The sequence below is a fragment of the Macaca mulatta genome, chromosome 15 (genome assembly GCF_049350105.2).
Source record: "Macaca mulatta isolate MMU2019108-1 chromosome 15, T2T-MMU8v2.0, whole genome shotgun sequence".
NCBI lineage: Eukaryota > Metazoa > Chordata > Mammalia > Primates > Cercopithecidae > Macaca > Macaca mulatta.
Genome location: NC_133420.1, coordinates 128,316,933 through 128,335,757, shown reverse-complemented (window position 1 = coordinate 128,335,757; position 18,825 = coordinate 128,316,933). Strand labels below are relative to the sequence as shown.

General features: G+C 47.3%; 1 protein-coding gene across 18 annotated transcripts in view; it reads right to left on the bottom strand.

Annotated features, from left to right (window-relative positions):
• Positions 1 to 18,825, bottom strand: part of FANCC (FA complementation group C) — a 221,524-nt gene that overhangs the window by 29,040 nt on the left and 173,659 nt on the right. For 9 of the 18 annotated variants that reach the window (XM_028835423.2, XM_028835422.2, XM_077966554.1 and 6 more), the window contains 2 exons: positions 7,920 to 8,076; positions 7,062 to 7,166 (listed from right to left, as the gene is read on the bottom strand). In XM_028835423.2, coding sequence (XP_028691256.2) covers positions 7,062 to 7,166; positions 7,920 to 8,076 — 262 coding nt within the window. The remainder of the gene's footprint in view (positions 1 to 7,061; positions 7,167 to 7,919; positions 8,077 to 18,825) is intronic. The other 9 variants (XM_077966546.1, XM_077966556.1, XM_028835425.2 and 6 more) reach the window with 1 other exon arrangement.

Here is an 18,825-nt window from a genome sequence, read left to right as displayed (position 1 = left end):
GCTTGGATGTGCTCTTCTGCTGTGAGCTGTTTTCTAGCAAAATCGCTCCGACCGATGTTTTAAATGTTTGCTGGCTGTGTGGAATCTGCTTGTTCTTTCCCATACAGATGGACTCTCCTCTTAGATTTCTTTCTTTCCAAATATTTCAGACCCTTGGCTACTCTCAGCCTGCTTCCACAACCCATTTTGGCTTTTAAAACAGATAAAAGACCAGGAGGCAGGGGAACCTGCAGAAACAGCAACGGCAGAGATTTTGATTTGAAAACCAGTCTCCCTTGCCACCCCACAGCTGTGAACAGCTCCTTCTCATATGCACCCCTCACCGATGGCTTTTAAAATGAGACTCTTTATACTTTCTGAGCACATAATTTCAGGGTCAGTGAGTCCCCTCATGAGGACTGGAGTACTACAGGTCAGGCATGTGTCCCAGCGACATCAAATCACAAAAACAATCTTAAGCTGCTTTTCTTATCAAGATAATCTTCCAAATAGAATTAAGGTTTTAATACACGCTTCTTTGGAAGCCGAAGTATCTTCCCCCCTAAATGTCTGTAGCCTCCTCTAAGTGATGACGCAGGCGTCTAACCTCTGTGAATCCTGTTTTATGTGTAGGGTGGGGCACTCCGGTAACACACCAGAGGTCACGCTGCAGCCCAGGGCTCCAAAGCCCCATGACCGGGGCCATTATCTTTTCTATAAAAGCGAGGAAAGAAAATAAACCTTTTGTGGTTTCCATCTGTTTGTTTTTCTCCATCCTACCAAAATCTGTTCCTTCTCAAGCTCTCTCTTCTCCATCTGGCCTAACGATTTCCACGGGCAGATCATTTCAACTCGAGGGGAGCTATGTCAGCAGGAAGACTTCAATAACACGAGTCTCGTCCTTCCCTATTTCCCCTAGTCTTTTCACTGAATGCCCAGGATGACGAGGGGGCAACGATGGAGAGCTCTGGGTTCTGCCTTCCTTCTCCTATAGACCCGATTGTTCTGCTGGGTGTGCATCCCCTTGGGCTAATGAGTGCTTTCCCTCTCATCTCCCCTCACGGCTACCCCAAACTGCATCATCTCCCCTCCACCTAGAAAAATGCCCATCTTCATCCCTCAAAACACAAAGGAAGACAAAGTCAACATGGAGTCGATACACAATCACCACGGTCTCAATGCCTGTTTTGGAGGACAGCATGGAGTCGATACACAATCACCACGGTCTCAATGCCTGTTTTGGAGGACAGCATGGAGTCGATACACAATCACCACGGTCTCAATGCCTGTTTTGGAGGACAGCATGGAGTCGATACACAATCACCACGGTCTCAATGCCTGTTTTGGAGGACAGCATGGAGTCGATACACAATCACCACGGTCTCAATGCCTGTTTTGGAGGACAGCATGGAGTCGATACACAATCACCACGGTCTCAATGCCTGTTTTGGAGGACAGCATGGAGTCGATACACAATCACCACGGTCTCAATGCCTGTTTTGGAGGACAGCATGGAGTCGATACACAATCACCACGGTCTCAATGCCTGTTTTGGAGGACAGCATGGAGTCGATACACAATCACCACGGTCTCAATGCCTGTTTTGGAGGACAGCATGGAGTCGATACACAATCACCACGGTCTCAATGCCTGTTTTGGAGGACAGCATGGAGTCGATACACAATCACCACGGTCTCAATGCCTGTTTTGGAGGACAGCATGGAGTCGATACACAATCACCACGGTCTCAATGCCTGTTTTGGAGGACAGCATGGAGTCGATACACAATCACCACGGTCTCAATGCCTGTTTTGGAGGACAGCATGGAGTCGATACACAATCACCACGGTCTCAATGCCTGTTTTGGAGGACAGCATGGAGTCGATACACAATCACCACGGTCTCAATGCCTGTTTTGGAGGACAGCATGGAGTCGATACACAATCACCACGGTCTCAATGCCTGTTTTGGAGGACAGCATGGAGTCGATACACAATCACCACGGTCTCAATGCCTGTTTTGGAGGACAGCATGGAGTCGATACACAATCACCACGGTCTCAATGCCTGTTTTGGAGGACAGCATGGAGTCGATACACAATCACCACGGTCTCAATGCCTGTTTTGGAGGACAGCATGGAGTCGATACACAATCACCACGGTCTCAATGCCTGTTTTGGAGGACAGCATGGAGTCGATACACAATCACCACGGTCTCAATGCCTGTTTTGGAGGACAGCATGGAGTCGATACACAATCACCACGGTCTCAATGCCTGTTTTGGAGGACAGCATGGAGTCGATACACAATCACCACGGTCTCAATGCCTGTTTTGGAGGACAGCATGGAGTCGATACACAATCACCACGGTCTCAATGCCTGTTTTGGAGGACAGCATGGAGTCGATACACAATCACCACGGTCTCAATGCCTGTTTTGGAGGACAGCATGGAGTCGATACACAATCACCACGGTCTCAATGCCTGTTTGGAGGACAGCATGGAGTCGATACACAATCACCACGGTCTCAATGCCTGTTTTGGAGGACAGCATGGAGTCGATACACAATCACCACGGTCTCAATGCCTGTTTTGGAGGACAGCATGGAGTTGATACACAATCACCACGGTCTCAATGCCTGTTTTGGAGGACAGGCAAGGGAGAGACCAACTTGTCACTCTGCACCATGAACTGTGCAAATTACACAGGCTCTTGTGCCCGGTCCTTGATGTTTACTTAAGCTGTTATTTTCATACCGACTCACCAGTGATTATTACAAGCCACTTGCCACTTGAAAGAGGCCTGAGAACGCAGAAAAACAGAATTCTCAGGAAGAAGCATTTCTTTTTTTCTGTCATTTGCTGATTTTGTGTGTGTGTGTGTGTGTGTGTGTGTGTGTGAGAGAGAGAGAGAGAGAGAGAGAGAGAATAGGGAAGAGGAGAGGGAGAGAAAACAAACCAAAAAGGGAAACTGGACTATGATTTAAGGTAATTCACAGACAAAAGCAAATCCCTTTTAGAAAAAATAAAAAGGCGGTGAAGCAACAGAAAAAATTATCAAGTACTTTCCATCTATCACCTTTCATAAGTATATTCGCCTTAAAAATAAAGAAGGAAATAGCAGATGACAGAGAAGCTGAAGTTCATTAAGCCTGGCATAGATTCTTTCCTGGTATTTTCATGTACTTGCATGCAGTTTAAATATTTACTTAGGAAATGGGTCATTTAAAGAATCAGCTAATGGGCAGCTTCCCTCCAGTTTACCCAGCAGCTGGACAATCCCACCCCACTGTGTAGCTGTTTCCGAGCCACTGTTCTCTCCACAGTGGGAAGCCCTTGTTGTTAATATGTGCATATTCACCACAAAGTACCTTTCTTCTGAAAAAGAAGATTCTCCATAAGAGTCATTTCACCAGTGAACTCCTCTATTGAATTGAAACATGATTTGGCTTGAGCAAAACCTATTTATACAAAACCTTTACATCTATCATGTACTATGAGGCACCTTTATAAATATGTATTTTTTATTATGCCATTTGTTTCTTTTCTATTTTCAAAATACTAAACATAAGACTCTAAATATCCCTTTTACATTTTCAGATCTATTTTGTTTTAAAACATTCAGGTTCCTTTTAACAAATTGGAGCTTGGAAAAATTATTCTTTCTTTTTAATCTTTACCAGATGTTGTTTATACACAAACAATTTTTTCAGTACTCCATAATGCAATTATTGTTTAATTAGTGATAAATCTGTCATTCCTGGGCTTAAGAACTTAACAAGTTCCAAATGTACTTTTGCGTCTTAAATTTACATGAGCTCTCCTCCGTATTTGGACACAGAAGTGGGAGGCACAGGGATGCCCAGCACCCCCTCCCCAGCCCCCTACCCCTGCCTGAAGTCCCAGCCTTGCCCAGTGGCCTCTGTCCAATTAGCCAGGGTAGCCCAGGCCGGAAGCAAGCTCCTGGCCACCTGCTGCTTCACAGCTCAGCCTGAGTGGCCATGACCCCTAGGTCCATCCCTGCTTTGTTTCGGGGTTTTTTCCTCTCTCCCTTCATCTCTGACCACAAGGTCTGCATCCCCAATTGCAATTCCAACTGCAATTCCATTGCAAGGAAACTTGCAGTGTGGGCCTCTGTCTTCACAGAGACGATGCTGGAGGATCTGGTGCCCCCCTGAGGCTAATTCTGGAAAGTGCAACTCCAGTCCAAGACGCAGAATCTTCCAGCTTTTAGCAACACACATCAGCCAGCACTACCGGACCACTGCTAAATTATCTACTCCAGCGCTTGTTCAATTACATGCACCACATTAAAGAGCTCAAAAGGAAGTGCTGAAAAGACTGAAATAGCAGGAAAAGAAAACACTGGCATGTTACTGAAAAGCTACTTAAGCACGGCAAACTGACGACATCACCCAGGATGTGGAGTGAACTCTTTAGCACGGCATTTTACCAAGGAGGAGCTGCACACTGGGAGTCTGTGGAAAGGAAGTTTCTTTTTCTTTCTGAAGTGCTATAATTGCTACCTGGAGAATGAGGAAAAAAACACATCCTATCCCATACCAAGGAGGATATATACTGAGGTATCTAGATGCTTTTTATTCTTAAGTTCTTATTAGATAAATCTTCTGAATTGCACCATAAAGATTTTTAGGTAGGAGAGAAAATGAAGCATATTCTGGTATCAACTGTTAGTGAAACAGAAACAGAACACTCAGCTGGGTGCCTCCTCTGCTCCTTTTGTTTTGGGGACAAGTCTGCCTGGGAAGATGAGGCTAGCTCCTCTGGACCCAGCTGCGGGTGGGCTCTGCTGGCAAAGGAACGAAAGGGAGGGCATGGGAACCGGGTACCTTCCAGCCCTGGCATGCAGCTTGCCAGCCAAGCACAGTGCCACCCTGACACCCTGCAGACACTTTTCATTCCAATGTGGAATCCAAACAATAGCTTTCTGGGCTCCACAAACAGAACTGTAACTAGAAAACATAACATCCTTCTAATTTTGGGCCAGCCTTGGGAAACCGAACAATGCCAAGAAGGCAGCATAATTAACAAGTGGCTTTCACTGCTGTGGGTGACATCAGTTTTTAAGGTCAGGTCTGAAGCTACGGATTATGGTCTTCCTGTGCCCGTGCTGTCAAGGGAAACACAAGACCATCTGCTTTTGAAAAGTTTCAGTCTGTACAGTAAATGACCATCTAGGGCTAATACCTCGCTTGATGTAGGAGCCACCAACTGTGGCGGACAGCATGACTTGAGGGCAGTCCGGTCTACCGCATGGAAGCCAAAGGGGAAGCCTCAAAAGTGAACGGGCTTTGAAAACTTCTCTTTCATTTTAGATGTTAAATACATACACAGTCATTTGGAGCTCAGGTAATAAGAGACTAATCCCTCATTATTCATGGTCTTAATGGAAAATACCAGACCTGCGAGTCCAAGAGGCCAAAGAACATGTGGGAAGGTCATTTCACTTCGTACAACCTGTACCACACTTTTATCTTTTGTTTTTGTTACATTTTGGTAACTACAGAATTTCCAGGACTCATTCTGGATAGTCCCAAGAGAGAGAAACATAATTAACAGTGCTCTATATAAAACACAAGTTATGTAGACCATCACACTTTAATTACTCTCGGAATCCAACCCTAATGTAATAGGCATCAGGTTTCCGCTGGAGCAGGGCGCAGCAGTCTCGTGCTATCTGAGTCTCAGAGATCTCTCTGATACTTCTGTACAGTCCTGTCACTGCACCAAGATGCTGCACTGCGATAAATGAATCAGATGATGCAATTAGGAAGCAGGCTCTTCAGGTTACCCCTGCAGTCACTTAGCCACATCACAGGCCTATTCCAGCCTGCCTGGCTTTCTGGCACTGCAGGCCCGGGATGCTGAGAACAGCCCACACCAATCAGGGGCTTCCACTCATCGTCTGTATTGTAATTACCTCCTGGAACCATGAGGCGCAGAGAGGTCACATCCTGCCAGTGCCACAATACATTAAACCAAATAACACCCTCTAGAATCCCCCTTTAGCCATAATGGAAGCTCTGAATTTCTGCACACATGATCCTGATAAAAGCTTTTGTAAGTCAGCGGAAGATTACTGTAAACTACAAACTGGAGACTGAGCATTATACAGTGATGTGCAATGGGACAGCCTGCGTTCGCTGTCTTGCATCTGCTGTGCTCACCACAGTGCTACTCAGGCATGAGGACCACAGGCAAAAAGGACATGGAGAAGGTTCAGAGAAGAATCCAAGGATTAAGGAAAGGCTGGAGAAAAGGCAATGGGACTAGAATTTCTCAACGGGAGAAGACTTAAAGAAAATGTCATAAGCACCCTGGGAGCAAGCACATAGCCCAGTTACTATATTTTGCCACTGAAAAGGGCCCAGAGAAACTGAAGTCCTAGTATGCGCATGTCAGTTAGAAACAGATTTAGTGGACAATAGAGGTAATTTATGACCTTGAATCACCAGGAATGGGCTGTCAGAGGACTTCTGAAAGTCGTGATTTATTTTGAATTGTACTGCAATCATTTTAAAATAAGGTGCATTCCTATTTCTTGCCTTAATATACGACTCTTTTGGATGGTACAGTTAGGTAGTAATTATCCTTAAGAAATCTCTTTGGGCGCTCTCAGTCTTAATATACACACGTCTTCCTTTCTCTTCTATCATGGCAAACGTTCAAGTCAGGTGGGATCAGTGTGTGCAGCCTGAGGTATGGGTGAGAGCAGCGTGGCTGTCAGCACCTGCAACCCTATGCACGTCGCCCTGGGAGGCCGAGGGGAAGGGTGAAAGGGGCCATGAAACAAGGGGAGAAACGGGATCGAGGAGGAAGGCAACTGACTCCATTAGGATTCCCTTAGACAGTCTGCAACTAGAAAGAGAAAGAAAGAAAGAGCACAGAAGTCCCAGCTGCACTAAACAAGTGGAAGGCCTCTAGGAGGTAGGACAAGTGGGCACAGCCAACCCCAGAGACTTCCTCAGTCTCAGCTCAAGGGCGAGGGTGAACACTCCCTCCTTCCCAGAGTCCCGGCCAACAACTGAAGACCGGACTGTTCCCTGTGGCTCTCGGAACTCACTTTCTCTGCTTGTAGGAAGCAGGAAGAGGTGGAAGGCAATCTCTGTGCCACATCGCTGCAGGTTCTGAAAGCTAAAGGGAAACAGGGCAGAGTCCGCTGGGGCTCCTGGAAGACAAAGCAACTGCAGGTTTCTGAATCATTTTTTCAGGGTGCCTTGGTCTTTATTCCCGTCCTACAAAATGTGCTCCAGTCCCACAGAGCTGCCTCCCACGAAGGAAGATGACTGGCGAGTCGGTGGTGGCGAGGGCCACTGAGAGCCCAGCGTGCCAGACACCGGGCCCAGAGGTGGATGTCCACGTGGGCTGGAGTTCCCGGATGCACAGTCCTAAGGGGGAAGGGAGCCGGCATCACTGCACGGGGGAGGGTGAAGGCAGGTGGCCTCACACCAAAAGAAAACTTACAGAAGTCTTAGCAGGTTCTGCTGCTTTAACCATTTTTCTGGGGTTTTGTGTCTCTCGAGTATTTCACCTTTCCTCTAGTGAAGAGCTAAAAGTTTATTTTTTGAATGTTTTTAATTGATTCCTCCTCTTACCCAAAAGTTCATTTCTAAAAACTTATTTTCCATGCTGAAATAATAAATACTGTTTTTAAAAAGTCTGTTGTGCAAATGTCAATTCTTGTGAACATGTGATATATGGCACATCAATCAAGTAAACCTCGAATCTCTCCCTGCATGCTCCAAGGATGCAGAAAAGCCCCTACGTTAGCAATTTCAAAAATAAAATGTAAATACATGATTATTTATAAAGGTTCCAATTGCTCTTTTGTTTACATCCCCCCCTTTCATTCTGACTAAAAGAAATGATTCCCAGCATCTCCTTCAAGGATTTTTTCCCTTCATCAAAGCCCAGCACGTACCAGCGATGAATCTTTTATAAAGCATTCGATCCTTCTCAGACAATTGCTCTCACTGGAGATTAGCTTTTCAAAAAGATGCAGCATTGCTTTTTCAAGGCTGGGAAGGTGCCGAAGCCAGAGGCAGACTACAGCCGACATGGGGAGAGAAATCTTCTTCCTTTCAGAAATAAATAAACAAAATTTTAAATAGAAATGGCTTACTGAAAAAAAGAAGATTAAGAAAGTTCAAAATGCAATCACTAATCCAATTTGTGAGACTTCTTCTCATCACGGTCATAGCAGTGGCTAATAATTTATAGAACCAGTGAATATTTACCAAGTACTCATTTGCAAAATAATGTGAATATGCTTCCACTTCAACTCACCTTAAGAAATCAGAAATGCTTAGGGAAAAAATTGCTTTCAAAAAGAATAAGCGAATGTCTACTGATGGAAGAAAGAGGGAGTGATAAAAAACGGGATGGAAAGGCCTTGTGATGCCCAGTCCCTAACTGAAGAAACAAGCGTGTTCAAACGTGTGTCATCATGCCTCACAATAGGGACATGGACCTGGGTTTCAGTCCCAGCGCCACTGCCTACTGATTGTATGATCTTGGGGAAGTTCACCTCAGTTTATTTATCCGTAAAATGGGCCTATCTCCTTCACAGTGTTCTTGTAAGGATGAAATGCAACAACACACCTGCAGTGATTAGCACAGGGCTTGGCACATAAACATTCAATAACTGTAACTGTAATCGGTTGCTTGAAAGTTGAAAATATTTCTAACAATTTCAAGGCCAGATGCAGTGGCTCACACCTACAATCCCAATACTTGGAGAGACTGAGGTGGAAGGACCACTTGAGCCCAGGAATTCAAGACCAGCTTGGTCAAACAGTGAGGCCCTGCATCTACAAAAAAAATGTTTTTTAAAAAATTAGCCTGGCATGGTGATGTCACACCTGTAATCCCAGCTACTTGGGAGGCTAAGGCAGGAGGATTGCTAGAGCCCAGGAGGCTGAGGCTATAGTGAGCTGTGTTCACATCGCTGCACTCCAACCTGGGCAAAAGAGCAAGACCTTATCTCAAAAGAAAAAAATCCAACTTCATATATGGTGGTTATAGCCCAGTTGGTGCACTGGACCTTAAGTATGACACTGGATAGGTTAGTAGGACTGGGAATCAAAGGTTCCTTAAAAAGAAAAAAATTTATATATATATATAAATGTGATCTCCCGCTCACACCCTGAGCTTCAACTTGTCCAGGACCCACCAGCAGGCCCCGTTCCTCATCTCCCCACCTCCCACACCTGGCAAAGCCCTGCCATGGTGCCACACCCCCTCAATACTGGACATGCCATGTACTCAGATGAAAAGAAGGGAAGAAATGATTTCTGGAGGATTTACTAAGAGATCAGTTTGAAGTGTGTGGATTTGGAGTGTCTGAGGCACAATCAAGCAGATATTCAACAGGTCCTTGAATATCCAAGGTGGAAGCTCCGGGAGAGGTATGGGCTGAAGGCACACATCTGGGTGACAGAACCCCAAGGGAGGAAGCTCTGAGTGGAGAGGCAGGCAGGGGAGGAGGAGCAGCTGCAGATGGCAAGAGGCGCAGAAGCAGAGGACGCTGTCCCCAGAGTACAAAACGACACAGGCCTCGGGCAGGGAGTGTGCCTCTGAGCAGTGCCGCAGAGGGCGAAGGAACCCTGGGTGTGCCGGGCAGGCCCTGGATGGGAGCGCGTGGCGGAGGGAGGAGAGGAGTGGAGGTGAAGTCAGGACTGGAGATAGGACTTCAGAGGACTGGCGGTGACAGGAGTGATGCCAGGCGGGGGCCCAGAGGTGGGGCCTAGCGTGCTCCTGAAAGGCTGCCGACGGGCAAGGCGCAGAGGAGTGGGAGAGGCTGAGCAGCAGGGGCTGGAATGATGCTGTTTCGCTTGCACTTGAATCCCCAGAACAGCCCGAAAAAACAGGTACAAAATTATCCCTTCCCCGCACAGAAGAGGCAGCCGAGGTCAGAGAGGACCAGGACTCGCAGCTGGTAAGACCTGAAGCCGGGGGGCTGAGGCTGGAGTGAGTACAGGGCCACACTGGCTCTGGAGGGGTGCAGGAAGCCGGGCCTGGGCTCAGCGGAACAGCAGGCAGATTGACTGGGTGGGCCAGACGCCGTGCCTGTGCTTATGCCCCTCGTGAAGAGGAAAGGCTTTTCCATCCAGGTGGTCAGCCAATTCTAGCCGCATCAGTGGAGCCCTGGGGAGGGGTTCCTGTCCAGTAATCGGCGGGGAGCAGAACAGCCCTGGGTGTGGAGAGGGTGCTCGTAGCTTCCATCATGGAGCCAGGAAGCTCTGAAGAGGAGAGTTCGCCTCTCAGTGGCTCCTGCCTTCTCAGGCAGCAGTGCTGGCTTTGACCAGCCTTCCTCATGCCTCATCTTTTTCCAGGATCCGTGTAATACGAATCTGTATGTCACTGGAAAGGCGTTTCACCGCAGCCAGAGATCTTCTGCCAGCACCACATCCTGGCCGAGAGCCACGGCACGGTGCGTGTCATTCATCCTGCCAGGGGGTGGCGGGGAGGCTGCCGCAGCACTCGGGCCCGGCCACCAGGAGCAGCAGCAAATTCACAGAACCGACCCGTCAGCGGCAGGAACGGACGGACACCGCATGTCACGCAGGCACACGAGTCACACTCCAGTCATAAAGCGCGTGGTGCGCCCGTTCTAGTTTGAAAACAATGTGTGTTAATGGCTGTCTTTTTATTAGAGCCTTGATTCAGAGCACACTCTACTAATTGCTGTGAGTGATTACGTTTATGGACCCATGTTTAATTTTGGATAGATTTTGCTCTAAAATATCAGTGACTTAACTCTTTGTAATCACTCCTGAATGAAGGAATCGCTGAAGCAGTATGATCTTGATATGCTTGCCTAACAGAATTTGGCCAAGCCAACATATTTGTATTCTACATGGTGCTCTGAACCAGGCTGGGTTTAAATAAAAAGGCAAATCACAGAAAAAGCACTGCAAATGGCCTTTAAAAACGTGCAGCTCTCTCATCTAACAGTAAAGGAAGGGAAATGCACCAATGCAGTCTCAGTTTCACCTTCCCCATGCAGGCGCTGAGAAGAGTGACAACACCCAGTGCTGGGGTAGGCACAGGGTGCGCCTCCTCACAGGCAGCGGGCAGTGGCTTCACACGGCCAGTCATGTGGTGCCACTGAAGAAAATGCAAGACACACACCCCCGTCTTCATCATCGTACTGCTGTGAATTTGCCTGGCAGAAACCGAAACATCAGTCTGAGGATATTCATTGCAATCCTTAAATATGATCAGGACAAAACTAGAAACACTGCAGTGTGCACCCATGGGGACGATGGCACAGAGTGTGGGCCTTGTGCCATGGAGCATGCCCCTATTTCAAATGAGCTGGATCCGTGTCCTGGGAGGGGTATTTAAGACGTGTTGGTTAACACGCAGGCTCTGGAGTGATGTGGCTCCTTTAGTTTCGACAGTGAGCAGAAAATGGCTTTATATGGACTTTATGTTTAACAAGCATAAGGTATGGCTACCAGAATTACTGGAGGATGAGGAGGAGGAGGTAATGAACATTTTCTGTATATACCCTGTGCTGTATTGTTTGACCTGACAGAATGAATATATATATCTACACACACACACATATTCTGTGGAAAATTTAAAGAGCCAATAAAGTAAAAAAGAAAAAAATGTTTTTAGGGAGACTAAAAAATTCCATTCTGTTCAATGCATTAGTGACAGAAACGCTAAGGTTGTCCTTTTTCTTCTCTATACTGGTTCCATCCATCCTGCCTGGAATTGACCAAAATCATGAATTCAAGGAAACAGAGTAAGATAAAAACTTGACTCCCCCAAATCCCTACCTAATAATTAGGAGAGTTTTCTGTATCGCAGTTATGTTTTAGGGAATGGATAGGACATTCAGAATTTATGTGTAATACATTACTATTTTCTCCTTTAAAATAATGAGCAGTAGGCTTCCAATCAGGGCTCCACTTAGAAATCTGATTTACAGTGACAGTGTCTGACATGAGGCAGGGAAGCCTAAACAGGACGTTCTCCCCTGTCCAACAGACTCTTCCAACAGATGCCTCCTTGACATTTAGAAAACTCTGCTTTGTTTCCCCCAAATACTGAGTTTAGTGAGGAAGTTGTGTTTTCTCAGCCTTTCCAAAAAGAGGTAGCAGGTAAAGAAATTGGTCCAACGGCTTATTAAGTAATTTTGGCTCCAAATATTTTTATAGCTACAAAAAACGAAACAAAACAAACAAACAAAAAACCAGAATGCAGAATTAAATTCTTCACAAGAAAGGTTCTTGCTGAGGGAGGCCCATCTGAGGGGCTGTGTTCTAAAGCCAAGCGGTAGAGAGGCGGCCAGGGCTTCCTCAGCCCAGACAAAGGTGCGCCGGCAACAGTCCACCTTTTCAAACCAGAAAGAGACCAAGGCTGTTTGGGTTGCCAGAGAAACTCACAAAACTTGGATTGAACTGTTCTGGAGAACTGCTTAATTCCAAGGAACTGAAAAGAACACTGTTTGATCCTAAAGTTGTATTTAGGTGACAGCCTGATCTAAGCAATGCATCATAATTCAAAGGTTGCCATCATTATCATCTGTATGTGCAGAGCAGCTCACTTCTCAAAAGGCAGCCGCCAACAAGCAGAAGAAATGTCCAAACCCAAACACACCAGAATGTCTGTCAATTACACATCAATAGCAGCAGATTTTTGTTAGAAAAGTAAAGTTTTCTATGACTAAATTTGTGACCATATCTTATTAAGGTTAAAAAAACAGGATGTGGCCGGGCACAGTGTCTCATGCCTGTAGTCCCAGCACTTTGGGAGGTCGAGGAAAGTGGACTGTTTGAGTCCAGGAGTTCAAGACCAGTCTGGGCAACATGGCAAAACCTGGTCTCCACCAGAAATACAAAATAATTAGCAAGGCATGGTGGCACATGCCTGTAGTCCCAGCCACTCGGGAGGCTGAGGTGAAAGAATCACCTGAGCCTGGGAGGTCGAGGCTGCAGTGAGCCGTGACTGTGCCACTGCACTCTAGCCTAGGTGACAGAGTGAGACCCTGCCGCAAAAAAAAAAAAAAAATAGATACGAGGAAGTCTCTCTGTTTCAATCATGGATAAACAATATTAATAGAAATGGGAGTTTTAGTTACTGCTAATTCTTTGCCACCTTTCTATCCTTGGTATTATGCTGACCTTTCTTTGTTTAAACACTCACCTGTATCATATGACAACATTTAAATCTGGATTTTTCTTAGATTTTTTCAATCTAAGTTGAAAAAAACATAAACCCAACAGCTTGATTGTAGATCGGCCCTTTCTTGTAATTTACGTTTTCATTTCCAGAGGTCTCATTTTCCTGATTTGTAAAATGGCTAGAGCGATACTGAGGGCATTCAAAAGAATCTGTGGCTCCCCAGAGTAATTCCAGTTAGGCTCCTTTTTTGGGGTAATTTGCTATGCAAGAGCATAACAGATGAGTAAACTACTAATACATAAATTAGTAAAGAAGCATAAATTAGGTTCTTCTGATAAGATAATGAATTTTTTCTTATTAAGCACTGCTGGAAGCCATATTAGCTCTTTCAGCGATGGGAATTAAGCTTACATCTGGTTTTAGTTCAGTGGTTCTTTTGTTAGGGGGAAAATATGAGTCTGTGAAAACCTAATACTACACATTGTCAAAAATAATACAATTACTAAAGTCAATAATGGGAACAGCAATATGCTAACAGTTTACAGTTTGTTTGTCGGTGGGTTTTTTTTGGATTTTTTTTTTTGAGATGGAGTTTTGCTCTCGTCACCCAGGCTGAAGTGCAATGGCACGATCTCGGCTCACTGCAATCTCTGCCTCCCAGGTTCAAGCAATTCTCCTGCCTCAGCCTCCTGAGTAGCTGGGACTACAGGTGCCTGCCACCACGCCTGGCTAATTTTTGTATTTTTAGTAGAGATGGGATTTCACCGTGTTGGCCAGGCTGGTCTTAAATTCCTGACCTCAGGTGATCCACCCGCCTCAGCCTTCAAAGTGCTGGGATTACAGGTGTGAGCCACTGCACCCAGCCACTAACACTTATTTTCATTTTTTAGAGACAGGGTCTTGCTACATTGCCCAGGCTGGAACTCCTGGCCTCAAGTGATTCTCCTGCTTCAGCCTCCTGAGTAACTGGGATTACAGGTGTGTGCCACTGTGCCTGACTTTTTATTTTTATTTTTTAAAGCCTATAGCATCCGCTACTCCCCAGGCCCAACCCCCTTCGGCTTCCAAGATCAGGCGAGACTAGGCACATTCAGGATGGAGTGGCTGTAGACGCTAATGGTTATGGGGTATTTACTGTGGATACCACGCACCGTACTAAGAATATTACAGTCATTCAACCCATTTAAATCTTAGTGTATTTGTCCTAGTTTGTAAGTTTATTTCTGTTATCCTACCATACTTAAAAAAGGGACCTCTTTTAACTCTCAAAAGTGGCATGGTCTAGATTTTAAATCATATGGCTGCCCTATTTAACACTCAGAGCCACCCCTGAACTGCGAGTGTTAGAGTGGTCAGAGACTGGTATGTCAGTCATTCCTACTACTAGGAGCTGTTTTTACGCACAGAGCACTTCTCACACTACCTGTGTGGATTTTCTTCCTCCACAAAAACCAATGCTCCCAACTCTCTAGACACCAACTGGGTGTCCAGTGATTCAATTCTGACACCACCTGGTGTTAGCACACACCCCACAGGTTAAGGGCTCAGTCCCACAAGACTGCCCCCACTTCAGATGCCAGCTACAAGTCTGGGCCTCTCATTCTTCTGATCAACTAGCTATAAAATCAGAGGTTCCAATGATCCTCTCCTCAGGTTTGATAATTTGCTAGAATGGCTCACAGAACTCAGGAAGACACTTTATTTGCCATTGCCAGTTTATTCTGAAGGATACAACTCAGGAATAGCCACACGGAAGAGACGCATTGGGCCAGGCCTGGGGGAAGGTTCAGAGCTTCCGGGGCCCTCTCCAGACAGGTCACCTTCCCAGCATCTGGATGTGACCACCAACCTGGAAGCTGACTGAACCCCACAGTTTAGGTTTTTTATGGAGGTCTCACAATGTAAGCACAACCGATTAAATCGCTGGCCAGTAGTGATCTAGGTTTTTTATGGAGGTCTCACAATGTAAGCACAACCGATTAAATCGCTGGCCAGCAGTGATCTAGGTTTTTTATGGAGGTCTCACAATGTAAGCACAACCGATTAAATCGCTGGCCAGCAGTGATCTAGGTTTTTTATGGAGGTCTCACAATGTAAGCACAACCGATTAAATCGCTGGCCAGCAGTGATCTAGGTTTTTTATGGAGGTCTCACAATGTAAGCACAACCGATTAAATCGCTGGCCAGCAGTGATCTAGGTTTTTTATGGAGGTCTCACAATGTAAGCACAACCGATTAAATCGCTGGCCAGCAGTGATCTAGGTTTTTTATGGAGGTCTCACAATGTAAGCACAACCGATTAAATCGCTGGCCAGTAGTGATCTAGGTTTTTTATGGAGGTCTCACAATGTAAGCACAACCGATTAAATCGCTGGCCAGTAGTGATCTAGGTTTTTTATGGAGGTCTCACAATGTAAGCACAACTGATTAAATCGCTGGCCAGTAGTGATCAGGTGGAACTCTGAGCGTCAGGTGTGGTTGGTTCCTCTGCCTACCAGCCCCCATCCCGAGGCTATCTGGAGGCCTACCAGGAGTTACTTCATTAGCCTAAACCCAGGTGTGGTGAAAGGGACTTATAAATAATAAAAGATGCTCTTATCACCTCAATACTCAGGAAATTCCAAGGGTTTTAGGAGCCTGGATGAAGACCAAATGCACATTTCTTATTGTATCACAAGATTACAGTCATGCCTTCATTCTTTTTTCTCACTTGTTCACTGTCTCATTCAGGCATATAGAACAAATTCTCCATCCAATCTTCAAGCTTCTCAGTATTTTTGAAGCAGCGGATTCGGATGACCTCAGAGGACATGTCATGCTGAATTACTTATACTTACAAAAGGACCTCAGCTGCCCGCCCAGGAAGGTTTTGTGCAGTCTGTAGCCTGCAGGTGCCTATGACGGCAGCCCCAGGGACAGACATGAAAAGTTGACATTTAGGCCAAGAAACTTAAAAGTTCCTCAAGGTTATCTAAACCATAAAGAGGGGCAAGCATCTGCTGTTTAAAAGACAGGCAGCCCATTGCTGAAAATATATGACTGCATTTGGAAGCCAAGGCCAAAGACACCAGCCAATTGTCAAACAGATGAAATTCCACTGGTGTACTGTGGTTAAGCAAATAGTTGGAAGGCTAAACACGGGGTAGGGTGCATTGGTCAAAGAAAGCATGTGGTTTCCAAATGACCACGCAGCACATCTGGGGAGGGGGTGTTGGGCGCGGCTGGTAATTTGCACTGATTGACTGGATCAGCCTCGCTGTGTCAACATGTGGCTGGGATGTTCTGTCTACGGGAAAGTGTCCATGGAGAGGCTCCAGCTCTTACGCCACTGCTTGGGGAACTTGCTGAGCTGAAGCCACAGGATTTGGACACACTGAAGACCACCCAGCACTTCTGGACAGTCTGTCCCTTATGGATTAGCAGACATAACTTTCCAAACCAAATAAATTTTATGAGTTGTTGAGGGAGAACGTGCTATCACAAGCAAAATTACAAGCAAGGGAGTGTGGGCCTGCCTGGGGAGCCGCTGCCGTCGGCGGCCCTCTGAGCACTGTGCTGGAGCAGGAGTAGCTGTTCTCCGAGCACGTCGCCTGGCCAGTGATTTCTCAAACAGCTTTCACAGAGGACCAGGAGTGTTCACCTCCAGATGCCCTTTAATTCAGCTCTTGCTGAAAGAGTAAGGCTGGACACGGGGGTGGCTGAGACCCTATTTTCCTGTGAAACATATTCCTAGATCAATCAAGAAGGGAGCTGCCACAGTGAAAGGCAAGAGCATTTCAGTTAAATATTCTTTGTAAGGATTTTGAAAAATCACTGTGGAGAGTGGAAATGCCAGCTGGTGTGATCAGCGGCGGGGCCGGGAAGCATGTGCTCCGTTGCAGGTGTCGGGCACCGTGAGGGAAGGATCCCAGCGCCGCGCCGCACGTTCACAGCGCCCTTTACTAGGAATCTCACATAAGAACCACACATAACGCTCAGACTCCTCAGGAAGCTCACTCCACTTGCTGGGTGAATCTTGACAGAAGGTTTAGAGTAGGCAGAAAAAAGGCCGTTTTATTTTTTTAACCACGAAACCTGTGATTTGACCATTTTTCGAAACATAAGTTACTTAATCTTCTATTTCTCTTTTTAAATCTCACTTTCACAAAGTCCCGGATTATAATCTTTCATATAAACTGAAATTAAAATATGTATCCTACTTTTTAAGAGTTATAGATATAAAAAATGGAAATACTCTGAATTGTAAGAACAACGGTGGTTTTGAGCCTGTTCGTTTTCCAAACGCAACAATGAAAATCTATTTGAAGATGGAGAAGATCCATTCATGACAGTGAAAACATTCAAAACACAAATACAACAAAACATTAGGAACAAGAAATGTGTAAATCCAATGTGTGAAAAATCTATACAACGCTCCCATCGATCACAAAAGCTGAACAAATGGTAAAACATATGTGTTCTTGAACAGGCGCACAGAAAGCCTTAACATCATGAAAACACCAGCTCTCTCAATAATCTATATACTTACAGGAGTCTTCCCCCGAACAACACTGGGTGTCTTCCCTGCAACTAGAAAAATTGGTTTCAGAGTTTATGTGGAATATAAGACAAGCAATGATAGCAAAACAAACTAAAAACAACCCTGGTAACGGAGACAAATCAAAGGGAATGATCCTTAGTTTGCATCGATGCCAGCACTAAAGCAGTGATACTGCCGCACGCACATGCAAGAGAGGAGGGAACCAGAACAGAAGGTAACAAAACAGGCCTGACCGTGTGAGAACGTGACGAGGGCGCCACCTAAGCCCGCAGGACTGCGCCCCGGAGGCGCGCACCCTTCACCGCGCTCCAGAGGGCGCCCCGGAGGCCCGCACCCTTCACCGCGCTCCAGAGGGCGCCCCGGAGGCCCGCACCCTTCACCGCGCTCCAGAGGGCGCCCCGGAGGCGCGCACCCTTCACCGCGCTCCAGAGGGCGCCCCGGAGGCCCGCACCCTTCGTCACACTCCAGAGGGCGCCCCGGAGGCCCGCACCCTTCACCGCGCTCCAGAGGGCGCCCCGGAGGCCCGCACCCTTCGTCACACTCCAGAGGGCACCCCGGAGGCCCGCACCCTTCACCGCGCTCCAGAGGGCGCCCCGGAGGCCCGCACCCTTCACCGCGCTCCAGAGGGCGCCCCGGAGGCCCGCACCCTTCACCGCGCTCCAGAGGGCGCCCCGGAGGCCCGCACCCTTCGTCACACTCCAGAGGGCCCCCCGGAGGCCCGCACCCTTCGTCACACTCCAGAGGGCCCCCCGGAGGCCCGCACCCTTCGTCACACTCCAGAGGGCGCCCCGGAGGCGCGCACCCTTCACCGCGCTCCAGAGGGCGCCCCGGAGGCCCGCACCCTTCGTCACACTCCAGAGGGCACCCCGGAGGCCCGCACCCTTCACCGCGCTCCAGAGGGCGCCCCGGAGGCCCGCACCCTTCACCGCGCTCCAGAGGGCGCCCCGGAGGCCCGCACCCTTCACCGCGCTCCAGAGGGCGCCCCGGAGGCCCGCACCCTTCGTCACACTCCAGAGGGCCCCCCGGAGGCCCGCACCCTTCGTCACACTCCAGAGGGCACCCCGGAGGCCCGCACCCTTCACCGCGCTCCAGAGGGCGCCCCGGAGGCCCGCACCCTTCACCGCGCTCCAGAGGGCGGACATGCTCT